Source organism: Aquarana catesbeiana, linkage group LG01 (genome assembly GCF_042186555.1).
Source record: "Aquarana catesbeiana isolate 2022-GZ linkage group LG01, ASM4218655v1, whole genome shotgun sequence".
NCBI lineage: Eukaryota > Metazoa > Chordata > Amphibia > Anura > Ranidae > Aquarana > Aquarana catesbeiana.
In genome coordinates, this window is record NC_133324.1 from 882,699,456 (window position 1) to 882,725,416 (window position 25,961).

General features: G+C 42.2%; 1 protein-coding gene across 1 annotated transcript in view; it reads left to right on the plus strand.

The window, feature by feature from the left end:
- The first annotated feature begins 273 nt into the window (after positions 1-273).
- The window catches only part of SH3TC1 (SH3 domain and tetratricopeptide repeats 1), a 98,535-nt gene continuing 72,847 nt past the window's right edge, over positions 274-25,961 (plus strand). The window contains exons 1-3 of the mRNA XM_073610754.1: positions 274-501; positions 11,405-11,690; positions 22,300-22,392. Of these exons, the coding sequence (XP_073466855.1) occupies positions 11,456-11,690; positions 22,300-22,392 (328 nt within the window). The 5' untranslated portion in view covers positions 274-501; positions 11,405-11,455. The remainder of the gene's footprint in view (positions 502-11,404; positions 11,691-22,299; positions 22,393-25,961) is intronic.

The window sequence follows — 25,961 nt, forward strand, 5'->3', positions numbered from 1 at the left end:
TCAAAGAAAAAAAAATAATATATATATGTATATATATATACTGTATATAGTATATGCAAACATTTTTCCGCCTTGTTTTACAAGGTAAGGGTTCACATATGCTTTAATTTTTTACATTTTCTAAATAAACAAATCAAACAAAAAACTTTGCTGCAGGAGTACAATATGTGATGTAATGGGTTGTAACACAGACACTTTTATTCTCTGTCACAATGTTGAACAAATAAATGCATTCCCCGAGCATAACTAAGCAAACATTCAGTAGCAGAGAGCCTCTATGAAAGCCATGGTCATCCAGGCCATGGTGTTAATGGTCAACTCTTTGTTAGTTCAGAGAGTCAGAGCAGAGCTCAGGGTAGTTCAGTCAACAGGAAAGGTAAAGAGGTCAGACAGGAAAGGATGTATCAGAAGGCAGTTCCTACAGAGCTGTACAGAGAACACAGTCTATATACTAGCCTAGTATTGTCTGCCTGCCGGAGAGAGACTCTGCACAACTACAAGGTAAGAGACCTTTTCCCATCATTGTACCCAGAAGGAGCACACTGGTGTCTTCTAACTACCTTGGCTAAGTCCTTGTACTGTATGTTAGGCCTGCTACAGACTATGAACTGACAGCATGTGCTGGGGTTTGTTATTCCGAATCCTCAGCCCAAAAAGCACTATACTACACAACTGATGGTAAGGTAGCATGCATTGCTACAACTCCAATAAGTAGAGCAACGTCATTGTGTAAGATAGCGTGTTACATATCCAATATGTAGAGCAACGTCATTGTGTAATGACCGGTACACACGATGAGATTATTGGACGAATGATCGTCCGTTTTTTTTTTTTTTGCATGCTAACCTCAGATGGAATCTGATGAGTTTACTAAAGTTACAAACATTCGTGTACAACAGAATAAAAATTCAGAAGTGATGTCATGTGTTGTCATGCACTTGTACTGCATTTTCTAATTATAGCTGTACTGTTTAAACGAAAATCGTATGATTTCGCATTGTGCAAATGTTTTTTTCGTGCATTTCCGATCAAATAATATCGGATAAACTGGCCTGATCGGCTCTTGAAAGCTCTGTACTAACGATCAGATTATCGTATGATTGCTCCGAAATCTATATTTTTCATATGATTTTCTGATCATGTGTACAGGACATAAGATAGCGTGTTACATCTCTGAAATGTAGAGCAACGTCATTGTGTTAGATAGCATGTTACATCTCCAATAAGTAGAGCGACTACATTGTGTAATATAGCGTGTTGCACCTCCATTATGTACAACAATGTAACAGTGAAAGATAGTGTGTTATATCTTCGAAATGTAGAAAAACATCATAAGGTAAGATAGTGTTTTACATCTCCAATATGTAGAGCAATGTCATAGCATAAGATAGCGTGTTACATTTCCAATATGTAGAGTAATAGTCATAGCATAAGATAGTGTGTTACATTTCCAATATGTAGAGTAATAGTCATAGCATAAGATAGTGTGTTACATTTCCAATATGTAGAGTAATAGTCATAGCATAAGATAGTGTGTTACATTTCCAATATGTAGAGTAATAGTCATAGCATAAGATAGTGTGTTACATTTCCAATATGTAAAGTAATAGTCATAGCATAAGATAGCGTGTTACAGTTCCAATATGTAGAGTAATAGTCATAGCATAAGATAGTGTGTTACATTTCCAATATGTAAAGTAATAGTCATAGCATAAGATAGTGTGTTACATTTCCAATATGTAGAGTAATAGTCATAGCATAAGATAGCATGTTACATTTCCAATATGTAGAGTAATAGTCATAGCATAAGATAGCGTGTTACATTTCCAATATGTAGGGCAACGTCATAGTACAAGATAGCGTGCTACATCTCAATATTTAAAGCAACATCATAGTGTAAGATAGTGTGTTATTCCAATATGTAGAGCAATGTAATACTGCAAGATAGCGTGTTATAGTCATAGTGTAAGTAGTGTAAGTGTTTTATCTCCAAAATGTAGAGCAATGTAATAGCGCAAGATAGCGTGTTATATCTCCAATATATAGCGCAACGTCATAGTGTAAGATAGCGTGTTACAGCTCCAATATGTAGAGTAATGTAATGCCCCGTACACACAAGCGGAAATTCCACCAGAAAAAGTCAGATGAGAGCTTTTGGTCCGAAAATGCGACTGTGTGTATGCTCCATCGGACTTTTGTTGGCGGAATTCCAGCCAGCAAAAGATTGAGAGCAGGTTCTCAATTTTTTGGTCGGAAAAAGTTCTGATCTGAAATTCCGATCGTCTGTACCAATTCCGACGTGCAAAATTCCTACGCATGCTCGGAAACAATTAGACGCATGCTCGGAAGCATTGAACTTCCCTTTCTGGGCTCATTGTAGTGTTGTACATCACCGCGTTCTTGACGGTCGAAAGTTCAGCGAACTTTTGTGTGACTGTGTGTATGCAAGCCAAGCTTAAGCGGAATTCCGTCGGAAAAACCATCCAAGTTTTTTCCGACGGAGATTCAGCTCGTGTGTACTCAGCATAATAGTGCAAAATAGCGTGTTAGTCATAGCGCAAGATAGTGTGTAACATCTCCAATATGTAGAGCAATGTCATAGTGTAAGATAGCGTGTTACATTATCACTATGTAGAGCATTGTCACCACCAATAGAGTCTTCAGTATCTCCAGTAGAGGAGTGTCGTAAGAAAAAGAAGTACTGGTCGAAGTTGTTTGGCATTATAGGAGTGATGTATGAAGAAGTGAACTAAAGAGAGCATAACATTTCTTGGCACTCATACTAACCAGTTAACTTTGTTTTCAACTGAACTATGAAATAACAGATGATCGGTGGCGATAGGTAACTGAAAATGTTACATTTAGCACACTTTTCCTCTATCAGGCCCTCCTATCATGCAGCTGTGCATGACAACCAATCAGCTTCTATCTTCAGCTTGTACAGTTAGGCTTTGCATACGAAAGATGGAAGCTAATTGGATGCCATGTGCAGCTGTTACAGTTTTAAACCCCCCCCCCCCCATTGTGTTTATTGACCTTATACTTTCCAGTTATGAGAACGTGAAGCTGGATTGTAGTGTTCTGGAACATTAGGAAGCAATGCTCAGATCACATTTATTTTTATCGGTCACGGTGCCATGCTGAGCACAAGAACAGCGGCCGTTTTGATAGCTTCTATTTATAACAATAAAATTCTTAGACACTATAGGAAAAAGCTGCATCGAGTTACAAATTCAGAATGTCATTATCTGAAATGGTTTCAGCCAGCTTTAAGGGCTTATGCACACAGTCAGACATAAATACAGGTGTATGGGTATTTATGTTGTACCTCACAGTGTGCAGTAAAGGCAATTTCAGTGCAGGAGAGTAACCTGTACAACTGTACAAAACTGAAGGGAAGGCTGGAGTTCAGCTTTAAAGCTAAGTTCCAGGTATGGATATTCTTAGATAGTTGCATTGGTCCAGCTTGGACCAATGTAACTATGTACTGTATATACTATACATGACTTATTCCCTTGGAAGCTGGAAATCACTGTAGTAGACATTGCTATTACAGTGATCTCCTCTAGCTTTTGGGTCCTCTGCCAAGCGTCTGCCCTTCTGCTTAGTGAACACAGAAAGTGGACCACTTGGCATGGGGCCATTCAGAGATCGCTTTGCATTTTCTCAATGAATGCAAAGCGTTCTCTGTTTGGACGAGGTGAAGATTTTGGTGATACCGCCCCACCACTTCATCTTTTCTAATCAGAGAACACTTTCCATTCACAGAGAAAATGCAATGTGTTCTCCAAATGGTCCCCATGCGGTTGACCTTATGTGTTCACAGAACTGCACCAGTTGTGGGTAAATCACAAGACAGTACTTTGTCATCTGGCTCCTTCATATCTGTTTCATTTGCTTGGTGGAGTTGTGGTTTAATCAGGACAATGAAGGCCTCAGAAGTATGATGATACTTTATTTATGTGGGTTGTAACCCATATCAACCAGTCATAATTGAACTTTTTTGGTCATCTGATTACATTGACTTGATTGGTTTCCATATTTTGTACATAATCACTGAAATTTGAACTGACATTTAAAATAAACCAAATAGTATTTATTGGACATTCTCTGCTCATGACTGCAGATCTGACATAATTTGATACTTGCACTGGAGAACATTCCCAGGCTGGCAAATCAATAACTGGCCAAGGATTACTATCAGTGTACATGTGAAATGTGGGATTACAGCCCCAGCAGAATTAGCTGCAAGTTCAAGGGACCTTCATCGGTTGCTTCACTGGTGGGATCTACTCAGACCTGGAATTGTAGAAGGCCATGTAAGCCACAGCCTGAAACCACCAAGTTTCAGGTGGTAGCAGAGCAGAAAAGAAAACACAAAAAAGCAGCAAGGACGTATCCAACATCAAGGCTTTATTCCAGCAAAAATCTTGGCCTGAAAAAGCACCTGAAAGCTTGAGTGCTTTCACACTGGGGCGGTGTACTTGTGGGACGGTCTGCAAAGTCCCACAAGCAGCATATTTGGTGGGGTGCGGGAGCGCTGTATATTGAAATCAATGGGCAGCGCTGCTGAAGCGCCTGCAAAGCGCTTTGGCAGTGGCACCTTTCGGTGCTTTTAACCCCTTTTTAGCCCCTTCTTTGGGGTTAAAAGCTCCCTGCTCCCACCCGCACAGCACCAGTAAAGCGCCGCTAAAACTAGCGGCGCTTTACCACTAATACTCGGGCGGTCTAAGTGTGAAAGTAGTTTGACACATTTTACCACTCAAGGCTTAGTCGTAGTGTGGTGAAACACGTCAGAGGGAGGTCTCTGGTTGAGGACCAAGACCGTTTCTGGAGTAAAGGCTTGATGTTGGGTATCGATGTGCGGCTGTCTCATTATTTATTTGAGAACTGTATTTTTGTGCCTAGTAAACAGAGGATATTTGCCTGTCATAGACAGCAGATCAACATTTTCTCATTTCTGACCTCACTTTAAAAAATGTTTTTTCATTGGCTATACCCTATATTTTTTTATGGAAGATTTTTAGAGCTGTACACCCACAAAGACTTAGGATCACTGAGAAGTCATAAGGGTGGCTTATGAAGATACAAAACAATGCTACACCTAATCAAGGGTCAGCAGCAATCCACAACTTTACATTTTTCTGCTTATATGCCCACTTTTTCAACCCCCCCCCCATTCATAGAAGCTATACTATATCTTTCATCAAAGAAAAGGGCCCTATGAATGGGGGAGGTGGACCTATCATTGACCCACCAATTTCTTGGCTCTAACAACTTCTGGAACTCTGCAGGATTAAATCTGCGGGGTATAGGGGTTGGGTGGCAGATGACAACAGATTTCACCTTTGATAGCTGGCACCAGCACAACAAACACTGTGGATTAGATGTAGGTACTGTCTCTTGTACTGATTTTTTAACCCCTTGACACCGACCGTACTCAAATATGTGGCCCCACTTAAACAGGGTTTATTCCCTGGGGCCGCATATTTGCATATCTGCCTTTGTGCTGGGAGCATGTCGCATGGTGTGCTCCCAGTACAGAGACAGGGGTCTCAGCAGGAGCCACAGGCCTCGTACTAATAGATCGGGACCCAAAACTCCTGATTCTGTGTCACCTGATCGCTGTGATAGCCTCTGATTAGCTATCACAGTGATCAGTCACTGTAAAGCATGCCCCAGTTTTTTTTTCTTCTCTGTAAATGGAGGCGAGAAAAACTCAGTATTTCTCTCTCCTTGCAGAGAAAAAAAAAGCGTGTGTAAAAAAATTATATATTTAGTAGGATACTCCAAATTAACTATTCACAGGTATGGACAAGTGTCTCAATAGAACTGTATAGCAGAACTTCTGCAAAAACATACAGCAGCAGTATGGTAAGAAAAAGTCCCTTTGTAGCAGAAGGAAATCAGTGAACTTTATCTCTTCAAGACACTAGCCAGTGTCTCTTTTAGCTCACACACCCAGTATGCGGACTTCTAGGACCAAGAGGGGGATTTCAGAAACACACGCAGTCTCCGGGATCCCTTCAGGGTCTGTACTCACAAAATGTCCAGGGACAGCTGCTAGCCTTCTTCCAACTTCCAAGCGACACTCTATACCAGTGATACTAGACAGGATCCATGGACATCCTCCCTCAGTCAGCTTGCAAAGGAACCATGGGTTGTAGCTTCAGTGTTTCAGCCCCTCAGGTGGTTGACCACTTGAGGCCACATGGCAGCCTGCATTGGGGAGAGGCAGCAGCCCCCTCCCCACTTGGACCTCTCTTCCAAGATAGACTAGACTGCCTACACCATGTGCTCCTCAGACTTAAATACAAGTACCCAGCATGCTTTGGGGCACACATGCCAGGTTTCTATCCACTATCCAATATACTCTATAGCAGGGCTCTCAAACTGGCGGCCCTCCAGCTGTTGTGAAACTACAAGTCCCATAATGACTCTGCCTGTGGGAGCCATGCTTGTAACTGTCAGCCTTGCAATGTCGCATGGGACTTGTAGTTTCGCAACAGCTGGAGGGCCGCCAGTTTGAGACGCCTGCTCTATAGCTATTGGAGCAGTGTGGAACTTCCCCAGACAGCATGAGCCACACCAGAGCACACAGAGCAGACTCTATCAAACAATCAATACTCTCTGTTAAGCAGGCAGCACATCAATTTACCTAGCTGTCTCCCTGTTAAGTGGAGAAACCAAACTATATACACTCACTAGCACCTACGTAGGAGGGTGCTACACTACTATAGAATAAAAACCATACTCCATCCAAAACTTTTTTTTATTTAGTTTTGGACAGAATAGGGAAGGGTTAGAACTAGATTCTTATTAATGCCCGTGTCACCATTGCAGCAATTTCTCTTCATTTCCTGTCCTGGTGACTAGTATCAGAACGGAAAGTGAGGGTATGTGTCCCTCACTTTGTGACAGACAGCACCTAAGGCCCCTTTCACATGGGGCGGACTCCGATAAGATCAGCAGGGGATCTGTCCGCTGATCTGAGCAGAGCGTGCGGCTAACAGATCTGTGTCTCCTCAGTTTCTGCAGAGCGGACATGGGCCGAGACCGCTCTGCTCTATGGACCAGCGGATGTAAATAGGCTCCACTGTCTATTTACACCCAAATGCCCTCCGATCCACCTAGATGGAGGAGGACAAATCCCTTTTGATTTGTTTTTAATGGAGTGGATCAGATTAGAAGTAAGTGGGTGTAAATGGACAAAAGTGCATTTACACCCATTGATCCATAGGAGTGCATGGAGCGTCTGATCAGGTCCGCCAGAAAAACTGACAGGTGGACCTGAATGGACCCTTTGTGTGAAAAATACACTAGGCAGGGCTGACACCGCTGATTCCAAAAAATAATGTGTGTTCTCAGCCCACAACAGGACCTATGCCGTGTACGCACGGGCGGACTTTTCGTCTTTCCGACGGACTTTCAACGGACTTTTGATGGATCACACCAAAGTCCGACGGATTCGTACGTGATGACGTACGACCGTACTAAAATAAGGAAGTTGATAGCTAGTAGCCAATAGCTGCCCTAGCGACGTTTTCGTCCGTCGGACTAGCATACAGACGAACTGAATTTTTTGACCGGACTCGAATCCGTCGGAAAGATTTGAAACATGTTTCAAATCTAAAGTCTGTCTGATTTTCGACCGAAAAGGTCCGTCGGAAGTCCGATGAAGCCCACAAACAGTCAGATTGTCCGACCGATGCGTTCCGGCAGACGAGTTCGGTTGAAAAGTCTGCCCGTGTGTACATGGCATTACAGTAGGAGCTAAGCGCATTTCTGAAAGATCGACGGCTATTTCTCTGTACTTGCAAGGCCTTTAAAGTGGGTACAACTCAGAGAAATGTGAGCCTATTGTGGAGAGCCACTGCCTATTTTTCTTTATTTTAAATTTTGCCTTGATGTCAGTTTCTTACTTTTGCACGTGTCTTCATCAAGGTGCTTCTTTTCAGTACATCACTTAAAAAGGTTCAAATCTTTTTCGGGCCTTATACCTATGGTACATGGGTATCAGCTGTAACAAAACTATACAAAACAGGAGCCAGCTATTTAAAAATGTCCGTTTTTAGACGGCGGTTTCTAGCTGTCAAGTTAAATTGTTCAGGAGACGTTGAACAACGTGAAGCCTAATAGTCACACACATAAAAAAAAAAAATCATACGACTTTACTTTAATACTCAGCAGGAACAATTTAATATATTTGTGTTAAATTTTAGTCCTGAAAAGTGTTATTTTGTAGCAAATAAAAAGTTAAAATGTAACTAAATGGAGAAAACATTAGCAAGGGGCCTGGGGTGAGAGATTACGTGGCCGTGTCTCCATTCCATCTGTTTGTTTTACTTTGTACTGTGTGCCAGAATGTGCCGCACAAAATAAACTGTGTACACACTCCAGGAGGACCTGCTGAGTGGAGCGTGGCTCAATCATTCATTACTCGCTTTGTTAAAGAAAAGTCTAATAACTAGTATTATTTTGAAAAAAAAAAAAAAACGCAGAGATTTGAGCACATACAAATGTTTGGAAATTCTCATAGGGAGCAATTATAGGCAAAGAGCATCTGTCCAGAGACAAATTCTACCTCCATAGACCACCATAGTTTCTCCAGAAAAAATATGGAAATACATATTTTCTATTCAATTGTATCCTGAAAAGTGTACTGTGATTACACCATTATAAAATCAAAGTGGTTGTAAACCTCAGGCAAAATATAAACAAAAAATATTTCTCTATAGTCGCAAATTTAAAGTTTCTTATTTATGTTTGCTGCTTTGTTCCTGTTATCTGCATAAGTCACTTCTGACAAATTTTCCTGACACCAAGAGAAAAATGATGACAGGAGAGGGACCTTCATCGGATTGACAGCCTCAGCCCTGTTCCTGTGTGCTATGTGTGTCCCTACCCTCCAATCAGCTCTCAGCTCTTCTCACTGAGCTCTGCAGTGTGTAATTTCAGCTCTCTGTCCCCCCCCCACACACGTTTTCTGACAGCTCAGACAAGCTTTATGAGTTATGGGACTTTGGAAAAATGTAGAGAAGACTGCAGATAAACAAGTGCACCATCTGCAGGAGGATTTGTTTCATCCCTGTGTATCACCTGATGTCAGTCACTTCACTGGGTATATGTAAGGGGTTTCCAAACACTTTAAAGCAGTTCTTCAGCCCCCCCCCTTCCTACATTTTTTCTAAGTCAGCAGCTATAAATACAGGTACCTGCTAACTTTTAATAAATGAAAACGTACCTGTCCAGGGATCCAGCTCTGTCCTCACCCAGGCCAGTTCTTCGCTGGTCTTCAGGTCCTCAGAGCTGACATATTTACTATGGAAAGCCGGTTGTGACTTCTTGCTACTTCACAGCCGGCCTCCCACTGTGCACGTTAGTATTGCTTTAAAGTACCTAAAGACGCAGAAGCACATCATTTATTTCAGTGTCTGACAATGCATAGTGCACCAGAATCCACTACAGAGCCTATGTAAATTTTTTTGTCAAGCCAAAGCATAAAGGGGAAATATTTCATTGGGGGACACATTTTCCAGCAACAACTAAGGCTATGTTCGCACTAGCCCACACTGTGCATTCTGGTTGCGAGTGTGGCAATCGCATCGATACCCGCACCTGCTACCACCCGTAGCCGAATCACACTGCTCTTGCAAGATGGGCAGAGCTGCCATTCATTCTGATTGGAACTCCCACGCATTTCAGCCCACAGCACAATTGTGGGTGCAGGAACCGCAAGGGAAACCACATGGTCAAAAATGCAGCGGTTTCCCTGCGGCTGAGTTTTTAAAAGGTGTATGCACCATTTTTGTGCGATTATTGTGGCACAGCACAAAAGATTATAGCGCACACATACAAAAATGACATTTAGCTCCTGCAAGGCTATTTAAAACACCTGAACATATTCAGAAAATATGCGGATTTAGTTACACCATATGGCCATACAGTGCTAAGCCCATTACTCCCTCAAAGCCTCAAAGTACCCCATTATCAGTGGGTCCTACGCTATCCATGGAATGGAAGAACCACTAGGTGGACACTAATAAGAGGCAATGATTGGGGGGGGGGGGGGTTGCTCCAGCCCAAAGGGATTTGGTCAGAAGCCATACAATAGACAAACAAAGATTTGGGGGGCAGAGCAGCCCATTCATTTGAATGGGCTGCCGTGCCTGAGCAACCATGGGCCATACGGCCCCCATTAGTGTGAACCTAGCCAAAGAGGGGAATGCCCTCACATTGGGAGATTTCCTCTAACTTCCTGATGTATCCCTTGAACAGAAAGTATGCAGAAATTTCCCCAAAGATACACAGATAGAAAATATAAAACACAAAACAAACAAACAAAAAAAAGAAACAGGCAGGGGGTTTAACCCTTAAAAAAACAGTTTTGACTAAACATAAGCTTTAAGCTCTTGGCTTAATCAGCCTCTGGTTTCTAATATCTCTTGTGGATTTCAGCAGCTTTGCCTACTTACTATTATGGTAGGTCTGGCATTATTGAGAACATGGCGGGATCACTGAGAGAAGCAGAGAGCACATGTGGCAGTGAGAGCTTATTTCTGGAGCTTCTGAGAAATTTGAGAGGCTAGTGAAGTTACCTATTTATTTTCTTTACCATTTATATAGCACCAATGTATTAACATTTATGCATTTTAGCATCATCTGCACCAAGAATGCACTTGAGTGATTTGTATTCAGTCACAAAACTGCCCACAGTGGCAGTCCAAAGCAGCATTACCTGGAACACATAAGCCGCGTACACACGGGCGGACTTTTCGACCGGACTGGTCCGACGGAACGAATCCGTCGGACAATCCGACCGTGTGTGGGCTTCATCAGACCTTCAGCTGACTTTTTCTGTCGAAAATCAGACGGACTTTAGATTTGGAGCATGTTTCAAATCTTTCCGATGGACTCAAGTACATCGAAAAATCTGTTCGTCAGTATGCTAGTCCGACGGACAAAAAAGGACGCAAGGGCAGCTATTGGCTACTGGTTATGAACTTCCTTATTTTAGTCCCTTAGTACGTCATCACGTTCAAAGGAACGGACTTTCAAACGGTCTTTAGTTCGTTTGTGTGGGGGCAAGTCTGGTTGTTCGAAAGTCCGTAGTAACTCCGTCAAAAGTCCCTCAGAAAGACTGTCTGACCTTTGATGCTGAAAAGTCCGTTCGTGTGTATGCAGCATAACAATTATTACTACAGGGTTTAACAAAATCATTCCTCTTTATAAATGGGCAGGATGGTTAGAATGGTTTTAGCTTTAATGGACAATTCTACTTTCACATTAAAAGACATGAAGGGCTTAGTAGATATTATGTTCTGTGTTCATTATTATTTACCTAATTGCACAGAAATAGACATTTTCTTGTGCTAAATAATATACAATGCTTTTATTTTTACAGGTCTGACCAGTCTCTTACTATAATGGAAGTATTATAAGGCCAAGAGGCACCATGGAGCATGGTGTGAACATTCCGGAGCCCACCATGGTGCTCCCTAGACTCTATCCAATTGTAGAAGATGAATCAGAAGGAACAGAGGACTCAAGATCAATCGAAGACAAGGGGGCAGCAATAGGGGAACAGAGCAGGAGAGACAGTAGTGAGCCTGAGCGTGGATCCTCCAACCACAGCCCGAAATCCTTTGTTGCTTCTGTGAAAAGGGCTATTTCTTCTATAGGGACAAATGGTAAGACGAAGTTCATCACTTGTTTTTGTTTTTGCAAATGATGTGAGTTTCAAGAAAAAGAAAGAATTAAGTGAAACCATATACAGTATAAAAAAGAAAATCTACATTTGTTTGTGGTTCCAGGATAAAAATACTAAGATGTTAAATAAAGGGTCTTCTTGGTGGGTAGACCAGTGTTTCTCAACTCCAGTCCTCAAGGCGCACCAACAGGTCATGTTTTCAGGATTTCCCTCAAATGAAACGGCTGTGGTAATTACTAAGGCAGTGAAACTGATTAAATCACCTGTGCAAAATAATGGAAAGCCTGAAAACATGACCTGTTGGGGCGCCTTGAGGACTGGAGTTGAGAAACACTGGGGTAGACTATGCAGCTAATATTACTTTAAAATATACCTGTTAGAATAAATATGTGGGTTTGTGAAAGTGTAAGTGGGAGGTGCTGGATCCAAATGCTATATTAGATCACATCACAGTGGAGGTCAAACTCCATAGTGTAGAGTGTAGTCCCTCTAGTGAGGGAGCTCTAATGCACAAAGCAGCCACACCAGGCCACTTCGGACTCCATCCAATAGGACAAAGAGCATTTGTTGGGAGTCCAGAATATACATTTATTTCCTCATAGAACAAAAGGCCACCATGTTTTGGAGCCTTTAATATGGCTTTTTCATCTGGGTTTTAATGGTTGATGGAGAGAAACACAGAGCTCATTGTGGTTGAAAAAGTTATTGGAATTACAATATATTAACACAGGACACTTGGATACAAACGATGGAATGGGATTTTATCAGTTGATTATTGTATCCAAGGCGTAAAGCCCTGATGATGGGGGCATTGCAAAGGTATTACAGTGCAATAGCTTATATTATATATAGTGCTCACCCCTGCAAGGACCACAGAGTTGTGTGCCAGATTCTTATCTCTTTGTGTAGTGGCTGCCAGGCAAACAGCCACTTTCACTCTTTCCTCTGGCTCAGTGGTTGCCTTTTTAAAATGTATTGGTGATTAACTTGGATGAGGCATAGGGAGCTGTGGGATACTCTAAGGCACTATGAGGAGTGTGAGGACACTCTTACCTTGGCAGCTACAGTCCTTTAAGCAGTAGGACATAAAGTGGACAGCACTGGGATACCAACAATAACAATGTTCAAGGCCAAGCAAGCAGGGGTTAACAACAGCAACAGTCACTGGGATCCTTCTCTCTTAGGTCTGTACTCACAGTGTGCCCAGGGCTTAGGTGTCACCCTCAGACTCAGGCAGACAGACTCCTCTGTGAAGGTTCCAGATCAGATCCTCAGTAGAACCCCTCCTTTGGCTCTTAAGCAGGATAGGCCCCCTGGTTAAGCACAGCTGGGACCTTAATAAGACAGGCAGAACCTTCAGCAGAATGACCGCTGGGGACCTCTCCTCTGGTGGAAGAACACTGCTCCTACAGGCTCCAAACTATTTATGCACTCTCTCAGCCACCATCTGGGCATCCTCCCCCAGGGATTGGCTGGGGCTGAATAAATATTCAGGCTGCTTATCTGATTCTCCCACTCACTATATTCTGGAAGTCTCCAAAAGACAGGTGGAAGCAGTCAAATTCACAGCCTGTATAGCCCTGAGCAGACCAAGGCAATCACTTGCTGCTCTGATGATTATAGCAGAGTGACAAAACTAAATTTGCCTATCCTAACTAGAAGCCTATTTGGGACGGTGCTATACATAAAAGAAAATGGATGTACATATTGGACTTCCAACAAATAGTGTGGTAGACAATTTTGTTTGTTCTCCCCTGATAAATATAGGGGTGATATTACTGTTGACTGGTTTTTAAAGGTTTGTGCTCTTAGACTGCCTAACTGATCCTTTCTTTACTATTTAGTGAGGCAAACAGCTAAGTATGTGGTTGAAATACATATCTGGGAGCTGTTTTACATGCCATAGGATTTGTTTTTCTGTTAGTTAATTCCTGAGATTTACACAACCTAGCTAGTTAGCACGGCCACACTGGGAGACCTCACTTCCTGTACTGAACTTAAATGACATGACTAGGTCTTACTCCTAAACTCAGCCTGTGATTAGACAGTGAAGAAAAAGCAGCAAGCTAATAAGATCATCTCATCATCACTCTGCTCTCTCCACCTACCCACACGCTCATTATGTGGATATAAGCAGTACGCTGTGCACCTCAAAGCTCAAACACATATGTGTGTGTGCATGTGTATTTATACTGATGGTGTCAGTAGAGCAGTGGACAGTGTCAGTAGGGCAGGGATTGGTGTCAGTAGTTAGAAGGCTTTGGTGAAATATCTAGGGTGCAAACAAGGGGAATCTGTGCCACACAGGGTGAATAGGGTGTGCTAATATTTACTATACTTACAACTTAGCATGAATTGTCCTGAACAGCAAGCTGTAGATATACAGTGCCTTGAAAAAGTATTCATACCCCTTGAAATTTACCACATTTTGTCATGTTACAACCAAAAACAAAAAATTTTTTTATTGGGATTTTATGTGATAGACCGACACAAAGTGGCACATAATTGTGAAATGGAAGGAAAATTATAAATGGTTCCTAAACATTTTTACAAATAAATATCTGAAAAGTGTGGCGTGCATATGTATTCAGCCCCCTGAGTCAATACTTTGTAGAACCACCTTTCACTGCAATTACAGCTACATGTTTTTTGGGGGATGTTTCTACCAGCTTTGCACATCTAGAGAGTGACATTTTTGCCCATTCTTATTTGCAAAATAGCTCAAGCTCTGTCAGATTGGATGGAGAGCTTCTGTGAACAGCAATTTTGAAGTCTTGCCACAGATTCTCGATTGGATTTAGGTCTGGACTTTGACTGGACCATTCTAACACATAAATATGCTTTAATCTAAACCATTCCATTGTAGCTCTGGCTGTATGTTTAGGGTAGTTGTCCTGCTGGAAGGTTAAGTTTTCCGCCACACATAACGTTTTGGCTTTAAGCCGAAAAAAATTTAATTTTATTCTCATCTGACCAGAGCACCTTCTTCCACGTTTGCTGTGTCACCACATGACTTCTCACAAACTGCAAAAAAGACTTCTTATGGCTTTCTTTCAACAATGACTTTCTTCTTTCCACTCCTCCATAAAGGCCAGATTTGTGGAGAACACGACTAATAGTTGTTCTGTGGACAGATTCTCCCACCTGAGCTGTGGATCTCTGTAGCTCCTCCAGAGTTACCATGGGCCTCATGGCTGCTTCTCTGATTAATGTTCTCCTTGTCCGGCCTGTCAGTTTAGGTGGACGGCCATGTCTTAGTAGGTTTGCAGTTGTGCCATACTCTTTCCATTTTCAGGTGATGGATTGAACAGTGCTCTGTGAGATTCTCAACGTTTGGGATATTTTTTTATAACCTAACCCTGCTTTAAACTTCTCCACAACTTTATCCCTGACCTGTCTGGTGTGTTCCTTGGCCTTCCTGATGCTGTTTGTTTACTAAGGTTCTCTAACAAACCTCTAAGGGCTTCACAGAACAGCTGTATTTATCCTGAGATTACATTACATACGGGTGGACTTTATTTACTATTTAGGTGACTTTTGAAGGTAATTGGTTCTACTAGATTTTAGTTAGGGGTATTAGAGTAAAGGGGGCCGAATACAAATGCACGTCATGCTTTTCAGATATTTATTTGTAAAAAAATTTGAAAACCATTTATCGTTTTCCTTCCACTTCACAATTATGTGCCACTTTGTATAGGACTATCACATAAAATCCTAATAAAATACATTTACATTTTTTGGTTGTAATATGACAAAATATGGAAAATTTCAAGGGGTATGAATACTTTTTCAAGGCACTGTAGAACTAAATAAAATACTAAGGAATGTGGTGTGCTTAGGCTGCTCTATATTACATTTTTCAGTAATAGTAATAAAACAAATATTCACAATGTCCAAAAAAGAAACACAGACAGTACAAATTGTGTACATTGGGAATTAGTGACATGCTCCATTTGATTGGTGGACAGATAGATAATTAGTGGACACTAGTGATCATTAGCAGAAGTGTCCCATTACACTGATGGTCATTGGGAGAAGGGCCCCATTATACTGGTGGTCATTGGGAGAAGGGCCCCATTAAACTGGTGGTCACTGGAGGAAGGGCCTCATGATACTGATGGTTATTGGGATAAGGGCCACATTATACTGGTGGTAATTGGAAAATGGGCATCATTACACTGGCAGTCATTGGAAGAAGAGCCCCATTAAACTGGTGGTCATTGGCAGAAGGGCCTTGTTACACTGGTCTTCATTAAGAGAAGGGCACCATTGCACTGTCGGTCATTGGAAGAAGTGCCCCATTACACTGCTGGTCATTGGGAGAAGGGCCCCATTACACTAATGGTCATTGTGAGAAGGGCCCCAATACACTAATGGTCATTTGGAGAAGGGCCCAATTAGAATAATAGCCATAGGGAGAAGGGCCCCATTACACTGATGGTCACTGGGAGAAGGACACCATTACACTGGTAGTAATTGGGAGAAGGGCCCCATTACACTAATGGTCATTGGGAGAATGATCCCATTACACTGACAGTTATTGGGAGAAGGGCCCCATTACACTAATGGTCATTGGGAGAAGGGCCCAATTAGACTAATAGCCATTGGGAGAAGGGCCCCATTACACTAATGGTCATTGGGAGAAGAGCCCCATTACACTAATGGTCATTGGGAGAAGGGCCCAATTAGACTAATAGCCATTGGGAGAAGGGCCCCATTACACTGATGGTCACTGGGAGAAGGACACCATTACACTGGTAGTAATTGGGAGAAGGACCCCATTAGACTAGTGGTCAGTGGAAAGAATGCTTCTTACATCGATGGTCAGTGAGAAGAAAGCCCCTTAAAATGGCGATAATTGGGAATAATGCCCCAATTACAAATAGTTAAAAAGATCATTGGTGTCAATGGTTATATACCTGAGAGACAGAACTTTCTCATTGCTCAAGGAATTCTGGAGGAACCTGCTCAATTTCTGAAGGAACCCTAAGGTTTTACAGAACCTTGGTTATGAATAACAATAATTAAAAGGTAAGGAATATTGATTAGAGATAATGAAGTCTTTTTTAGATTAAAATAAAAAGGCTTGCATTGACTTACACATTAAGCACAATGTTCATGTTTGTAGCATACCTATAAAGTGAAATTTTACTAGTAGCTATTTCTAAAGTGACCTGTAGCTTTGATATTAGCTATGCATCCTGCCTTGCAGTACACTGTGGGAATGTCATTTTTGGCTTCAGAGTTTAATGAACAATAGAGCTAAGCTGTTAATGATCAAGTTGTCTGGAAGTGGAAACTTGCACATGTGCTTGGACCATGCCTGCAGACTGCAGATAGAATCCAGCACATTGGCTGCTGTCCTACAGTAACAGTATTGGATGTCTGTTCAGAGTCTCCATTAGTGGATGGGTTTTCATGTCATTTGATAAGAGAACACAAGCGTGGGAACTAATGGAACAAGACCTGTGTGAACATTCTGTAGATTTATTTTTAGAAAAATTGGCATCAGCGACACCTCTAAATATGTGTAAAAGGGAATTTTTAAGCTTTGAGGGGCCATACTGTGGCCAGTGGGAGTAGAAAATTCCCCGGCATCAGTGAAATAGTGCCCCAATGTTGGTGTCAATGTCAAGAATAGTGCTGCTATAGGCAATATATATGGGCACACTCAACAGAAAATACATTCATAGGTTAAACAACATCTAAATAAAACTATTGGAAAAGCCACCGAATTCAGAATGAAAAATTAATTAAATAATGTATTACCCCTATCGGCGACAAGCCTTCCCTTCATGCCTTAAACAGACCTCATGGGAACAGGAAATGAGAGAAATCTTCCCTATGAGGTCACAGATAGAGGTAAAAACTCTTCCCTACTCTGTTCATCAGAAGAAATGACATTCCTTATCTGAATTTAGCCTATAAAACTTAAAGTTTTTCTGTGGCATAAGTGTTTCTACATGTTTTTGTTTAAAGTCAGTCTGTGCGTGGGTAAAACCATAACCACTTTGTTAAAGAGCATTTAAATCCAAACAATGAACTTCTTCTATTTGTTCTCTTTTGGTCTAGGAAATATGCCATTGGAAGTGTTTTATTGATAAGTTACAAAAAAAAAAAAACAAAAAACAGTTGATTTTGTCATACCTTCAGTACTGTCCCATATTCTCTGCACAATTCCTGTGTTATCTCAAAAGGTCTAATTAGTCCTCCTTGTTCTTATTTTGGGAATACAGATCAATTAGTCCCTATGTTGTAGAGATTAGAAGAAAGGGGGTTTAGCAAGAGGAACGCCAAGATCACTTTAAGAGGCACTCAGGAGGTGGGCTATACCCTGAGTTAGTGAAAATGCTAATTTGTCACCTGCAAGCCAATCAGGGTATTACACTGTTCTTACAGAAAGGGTGGAGTGTGAGCCAGGGAACACACTCATTTGCAATTTCACAGGCCAATGTATATCTTACATATCTTACACATATATATATATCTATATATATATAGATATATATCTATATATACAGTGGGGACAGAAAGTATTCAGACACCCTTAAATTTTTCACTCTTTGTTATATTGCAGCCATTTGCTAAAATCATTTAAAGCGGAGTTTCGCGAAAAAAATTTTTTTTAGATGTCAGCAGCTGCAAATACTGCAGCTGCTGACTTTTAAAATAAGGACACTTACCTGTCCCGGGGTCCAGCGATGTCGGCACCCGAGACCCAACCGTCCCTCAGTCCTCGGGTGCTGCCGCCGCCATTCTCACTGAAGGAATCAGGAAGTGAAGCGTTGCGGCTTCACTGCCCGGTTCCCTACTGCGCATGCGCGAGTTGCGCTGCGCGTCTATACTGGTCCCCATTGTGTTGTGGGAACTGTGTATTTCCCACAACAACGGGGGTGGGCGGGGAGTCTGCGGCTAGCTGCGGCTAGCTATACCCGGAAGTGAAAGGTGCCAATTGTGACACCGGAGGGGGGGAGGAATCCGATGAGCGGAAGTTCCACTTTAGGGTGGAACTCCGCTTTAAGTTCATTTTTTCCTCATTATTGTACACACAGCACCCCATATTGACAGAAAAACACAGAATTGTTGACATTTTTGCAGATTTATTAAAAAAGAAAAACTGAAATATCACATGGTCCTAAGTATTCAGACCCTTTGCTCAGTATTTAGTAGAAGCACCCTTTTGATCTAATACAGTCATGAGTCTTTTTGGGAAAGATGCAACAAGTTTTTCACACCTGGATTTGGGGATCCTCTGCCATTCCTCCTTGCAGATCCTCTGCAGTTCTGTCAGGTTGGATGGTAAACGTTGGTGGACAGCCATTTTTAGGTCTCTCCAGAGATGCTCAGTTGGGTTTAAGTCAGGGCTCTGGCTGGGTCATTCAAGAACAGTCATGGAGTTGTTGTGAAGCCACTCCTTCATTATTTTAGCTGTGTTCTTAGGGTCATTGTCTTGTTGGAAGGTAAACCTTCGGCCCAGTCTGAGGCCCTGAGCACTCTGGAGAAGGTTTTCATCCAGGATATCCCTGACATTGGCCGCATTCATCTTTCCCTCGATTGCAACCAGTCGTCCTGTCCCTGCAGCTGAAAAACACCCCCACAGCATGATGCTGCCACTACCATGCTTCACTGTTGGGACTGTATTGGACAGGTGATGAGCAGTGCCTGGTTTTCTCCACACATACTGCTTAGAATTAAGGCCAAAAAGTTCTATCGTGGTCTCATCAGACCAGAGAATCTTATTTCTCACCATCTTGGAGTCCTTCAGGTGTTTTTTTAGCAAACTCCATGCGGGCTTTCATGTGTCTTGCACTGAGGAGAGGCTTCCGTCGGGTCACTCTGCCATAAAGCCCCGACTGGTGGAGGGCTGCAGTGATGGTTGACTTTCTACAACTTTCTCCCATCTCCCCACTGCATGTCAGGAGCTCAGCCACAGTGATCTTTGGGTTCTTCTTTACCTCTCTCACCAAGGCTCTTCTCCCCCGATAGCTCAGTTTGGCCGGACGACCAGCTATAGAAAGGGTTCTGGTCGTCCCAAACGTCTTCCATTTAAGAATTATGGAGGCCACTGTGCTCTTAGGAACCTTAAGTGCAGCAGAATTGTTTTGTAACCTTGGCCAGATCTGTGCCTTGCCACAATTCTGTCTCTGAGCTCTTCAGGCAGTTCCTTTGACCTCATGATTCTCATTTGCTCTGACATGCACTGTGAGCTGTAAGGTCTTATATAGACAGGTGTGTGGCTTTCCTAATCAAGTCCAATCAGTATAATCAAACACAGCTGGACTCAAATGAAGGTGTAGAACCATCTCAAGGATGATCAGAAGAAATGGACAGCATCTGAGTTAAATATATGAGTGTCACAGCAAAGGGTCTGAATACCTAGGACCATGTGATATTTCAGTTTTTCTTTTTTAATAAAGCTGCAAAAATGTCAACAATTCTGTGTTTTTTGTCAATATGGGGTGCTGTGTGTACATTATTGAGGAAAAAAATGAACTTAAATGATTTTAGCGAATGGCTGCAATATAACAAAGAGAACAATTTAAGGGGGTCTGAATACTTTCTGTGCCCAATATATTTATATATATATATATATATATATATATATATATATATATATATATACAGCACAGTGGTGTAGTGGTTAGCACTTTCACCTAGCAGCTGGTTGCTGGTCGCTGGTTCAAATCACAACCACGACACCCTCTGCCGGGAGTTTGCAAGTTCTCCCTGTGACTGCGTGGGTTTCCTCCGAGTACACCAGTTTCCTCCCACAATCTAAAGACATGCTGGTAGGTTAATCGGATCCTGTCTAAATTGGCCCTAGTATGTATGAATGTGTTAGGGACCTTAGGTTGTAAGATATATATATATATATATATATATATATATATATATGATAAATATGAGGACTGAGCAGACTGGGCATAAGAGGGAAACCTGGGTGATCTGTATTACTTGAATCAGTTTAGAGTGACTCTACATTTTTTGAGAAAACAAAAAGCAGTTCCCTTTGTTCAGTGAGGGAAAAAAGTATTTGATCCGCTGCTAATTTTGTATGTTTGCCCATTGACAAAGAAATGATCGGTCTATAATTTTAATGGTAGGTTTATTTTAACAGTGAGAGACAAGATAACAACAAAAATATCTAGAAGAATGCATTTCAAAAAAGTTATAAAATGATTTGCATTTTAATGAGTGAAATAAGTATGTGACCCCTTTGCGAACCATGACTTAGTACTTGGTGGCAAAACCCTTGTTGGCAATCACAGAGGTCAAAATTTCTTGTAGTTGGCCACCAGGTCTGCACACATCTCAGGAGCGATTTTGTCCCACTCCTCTTTGCAGATCCTCTCCAAGTCATTAAGGTTTGGAGGCTGACATTTGGCAACTCGAACCTTCAGCTCCCTCCACATATTTTCTATGGAAATAAGGTCTGGAGACTGGCTAGGCCACTCCAGGGAAAAAATACTTTTTTCCCCTCACTGTACATTACAGGAATTTTAATAAACGTTGTAGCAGGTTTCTACTGTATCTTGTGTTGCTCTGAAGAACTAGCTGTTTGTCCATGTATATAGATGAATACTGGTAAAGAGATGATCATGTTCTCCACATAGCATAAATCCTTAATTAGCACATTATTAAAACACATAAGATTGCACTTACATCCATTAAAAAGCAACAGCTCTGTTTAAAAACAATCCTACGGCAATCGTTCAACTGCCAGTATGTCATGATGACGTCAACAGCAGGCTCCGTTTGATGTGTTTCATCATAGATGACGTCCTCCGATACACAGAAACAGGAAAATACATTTTGTTGAACACCTCCAGGTTGCCATATTGCACTGAATTTTACAGGAAATTACAACAGCTGCAGATTTAAAAGGAAAAGCCATTTTTAATAACATTCAGTTACAACATTTTGTAGTGTTGCTTGTGTAGCAATTGTATATGCTATATTATTATTATCATTATTACTATTATTATTATTTAAATTTGAATGCGAAAGTAGTAGTAGAGTCTAACTTAGAGCCATTTTAGATTCCACACAATTCCTGTTTTCTTCATCCAGCACAGTTGAACCCCCAAACCCGGCATCCACTCCTCCATGAACCCTACAGTCCTCCTTTGTGCACATATCATTGGCTGTTTTGACGATGCTGGCCATAGATCCTTCTTTTTTTTATTATCAGCCATTAGGTTGATTGAAAAAAGAAAACGGTTCCCCCATCCTCACAATCGAGGTAGATGGGGGAATCCTCCCCACTGTGCCATTTTATTCTGACAGCGGGACTCCTCCGCTATCAGAATACACTGATCAGCAGCTGCAGCCTCTGATCAACAAAGGTTTTCTAACAGGTCTGTTTGACAGAACTCGATTGTTACAGTAGGAATAGCCATAGATGATCCCTGCTAAACTGACCAAATTTCAGTATATCTCTGGACAGTTTAAGAATCTCAGTAGTACAGTAATGGTGTAGCGTTGTGATTTGCACTGAACTTAGCAAACAGCCAAGAGCAGTTAGCTAGACAGTAAGGACTCTTATACTGTGGCTTCCATCGACCCTTATACCTTTTCTTCTCTTTCAGCTGAATCTTGTATTTCGGACTTTGTCCACATTAATGATTGCTTAAAGGAGAGATCCATAAAGTTCTCTGACCAAACAGATGCTTTTATATCAGGTAAGAAACTTCTAGGCATGTTGTTGTATACTATGCGTTGTTCAATAGATTGATTGCTTTGAGGGTAAAGCTTTGTTAAAGTGGAATTTTACCATATGTGAGCACCACAAACTGAAAAAGCTAGAGAAGCTCCAGCCCCCCCACGGGGTCCGGGGATCCCGCAATGCTGGCACCCCAGCCGGTTTTTCAATCGGGGCGAACTTCTGAGGGACCTCGCTGTGTTGAGGTCTCCCAGAAGTGGGGACAGGTACCTGTCAAAAACAGGTACCCACTCCCCCTGAAAGGTGCCAATTGTGGCAGCAGAGGAGGGGTGGAAGCAAACTAGCAGAGATTCCCCTTTCGGGTGGAGCTCTGCTTTAATTCATTTTTAATATTCAAAGCTAACTCGCCCATCCATCTATGTCTCAATACTTTATTTATTGAGAAATAACGTTCAAAAACATTGCCATCTCCCCGCAGCATTTCTAGCCATGGCCACTTTGAAAAAGGGCAGATGATTCATGTGGCTCTGGAATCTATCTGCCTTTATCTCAAGCATGCAGGCAAGAGGGTGGGCTTAGCCCTGAAACTAGGAAGCAACTGAAGAAATGTAAAACAAGTAAATATGATACACTGTCCTATCTATTTACTAATGCTAGCAGCATAAGGATTAACATTAGTTAATATTGATTGATAGAGTGAAATTCTGCTTTAATAGACTGAAATTTTCCTATGACATTACAGTATCTCACACCAATGGATTCAGTGCATTAAAAAAATTGTCAGTTGTCATAGAAACTAGAAACATTGATTCTCCTTTATGTGTTTCTACTGCACATCCCTAACGTCTGATATACACAATGCCTGCAGACAGTGGAGGTTGGTACTCAAAATTTTTTGGGGGGGGGCGCAAAATTTTTTGCGAAAAAAATCATCAATTGCAGCCCCTGTGCCATCAAACGCTGCCACTCTGCCCATCAAACGCTACCACTGTGCTATTAAACGCTGCCACTGTGCCATCAAATGCTGCCACTGTGCCATCAATTGCAGTCACTATGCCAAATGCTGCCACCTTGCCAAATGCTGCCACTGTGCCCATTAAACGCTTCCACTGTGCCCATTAAACGCTGCCACTGTGCCATCAAATGCTGCCACTGTGCCCATTAAACGCTGCCACTGTGCCATCAAATGCTGCCACTGTGCCCATTAAACGCTGCCACTGTGCCATCAAATGCTGCCACTGTGCCCATTAAACGCTGCCACTGTGTCCATTAAACTCTACCACTGTGCCATCAAATGCTGCCAGTGTGCCCATCAAGTGCTGCCAGTGTGCCCATCATATGCTGCCAGTGTGCCCATCAAATGCTGCCAGTGTGCCCATCATATGCTGCCAGTGTGCCCATCATATGCTGCCAGTGTGCCCATCAAATGCTGCCAATGTGCCCATTAAATGCTGCCAGTGTGCCCATTAAATGTCCCCAGTGTGACCCCTGCCCGCTCACTGCCAGCACTTACCCTGTCTTGGACGGCGACGAGCGGGGTCCTTCGTACGTCTCCGGCTGTCCTCATCTTACGTCCTCTCCTCCTCATTCGCTTTCCTAACACAGCTGAGTGACCTGCGAGTGCCCAGCATGACGCTCGCAGGTCACCATTTTTGACGCCTATTAAAGCCTATGGCTCTAATCAGCTGCTTTAAAAACACCCCCTGCCGCTGTAATTCAGGTGCCTGGCTGAACAGGGGGTGGCAGCGGTGGCCATAGATAGATTCATGCAATGCATGAATCTACAGTATTGGTGATAGAGGCGGTGGCAGGAGAGAGGTTATGAACGTACCGCCACGGCCTGCAGACTGGTTTCGTTCAGAAAATGAAACATTTTCACTCTAAAAAAATACAACCAGTCTTATCTAGTAGAATTCCTGAAAGGGTAAGTATATGTTTGAAGTGTATTTACTCTTTTGCCCCCCCCCCCTTTCCCCGCTTAAACTCCCCAGCTACCCCTCCCTGCATACCTCTTTCAGCTGTGGCCCACCAAAATGTTTACATCCTGCTGGCCTGGATCTTCTATGGGGCTGAAATTTGGCTTTAATTCTAATGCCCTGTACACACGGTCGGACTTTGTTCGGACATTCCGACAACAAAATCCTAGGATGTTTTCTGACGGATGTTGGCTCAAACTTGTCTTGCATACACACGGTCACACAAAGTTGTCAGAAAATCCGATCATTCTGAACGCAGTGACGTAAAACACGTACGTCGGGACTATAAACAGGGCAGTGGCCAATAGCTTTCATGTCTTTATTTATTCTGAGCATGCGTGGCACTTTGTCCGTCGGATTTGTGTACACACGATCGGAATTTCCGACAACGGATTTTGTTGTCGGAAAATTTTATATCCTGCTCTCAAACTTTGTGTGTCGGAAAATCCGATGGAAAATGTGTGATGGAGCCCACACACGGTCGGAATTTCTGACAACAAGGTCCTATCACACATTTTCCGTCGGAAAATCCGACCGTGTGTACGGGGCATTACAGCGTATCTAAACCCAAAAACAAAAATGTGACATTTTGCAGCTTACCAGTCCTTAGATATGGTGGCTGCATTTGTTTTGTTTGTTTCTGTCTAAGAACATTTTCAGAAAGTACAGAAATTACCTGTTGATCTTGCCAGAAATGCCATGTGCCTGTCACTTCCTGTCAACAGAAAAGACAGTGCAAACATCCTTATCTTTATTGTGTAAAATATTAGTGCCATCAATTGAACAAGTAAAGGAGATGAATAAAGGCGGACATGTTTGAAGCCCAGCCATGTTACAACCATGGCTCCCTCCATAGATACAATTTATAAAAAAGGTTAATCCATGAAAGGAAGTGTGATATACACAGGATTACCAGGTAAAAACTAAGGAAAGAAAGTTTACAAAAGAAAATAAATGCAGCCACCACATCTGAAGACCGGTAAGCTGCAATATGTTACTTTTCTGGTTTTGGGTTTAAAGTGGGGTTCCACCCAAAAAAACAAAAATACATGAAAAATCCTAAAAAAAAAAAAACAAAAAAAACATTTGGATATTTTTTTTTTAAAACTTACCTCTAAATGTCTGTTGCTAGGGGGTCCCTCGTAGTCTGCCCCTTCCAGTGCCTGGGCTGGTGACATCACTTCCCCCTCGGCACAGGAAGGGCTCCGCTCTACTCCCTCCCTCCTGTCAATCATCTGGGACCCATTACAGGTCTCAGGTGACTGAGCGGCCAAGCACGGCACGTGCGCAGTGGGTGCCAGGCTGGGAAGCCAGAGCCCGGCGCCCACAGTTGCAATGCCGGCGCCGCTGAACGGAGGGGGAGACGAGCGGGGCTTCGATCCCCCGCATCGCTGGACCCAGGGACAGGTAAATGTCCAATTAAAAGTCAGCAGCTGCAGTATTTGTAGCTGCTGACTTTTATTTATTTTTTTTTTTTTTTACTGGACCCCCTGGGTGGAACAAATCTTTAAATACTTTTTGTGAAACACTAAATTAGAGTTACCAAGTTTAGAACAATACATATTGAATTCTCATTGATTGTTATGGGCAACATTATTGAGGAATAAGAATT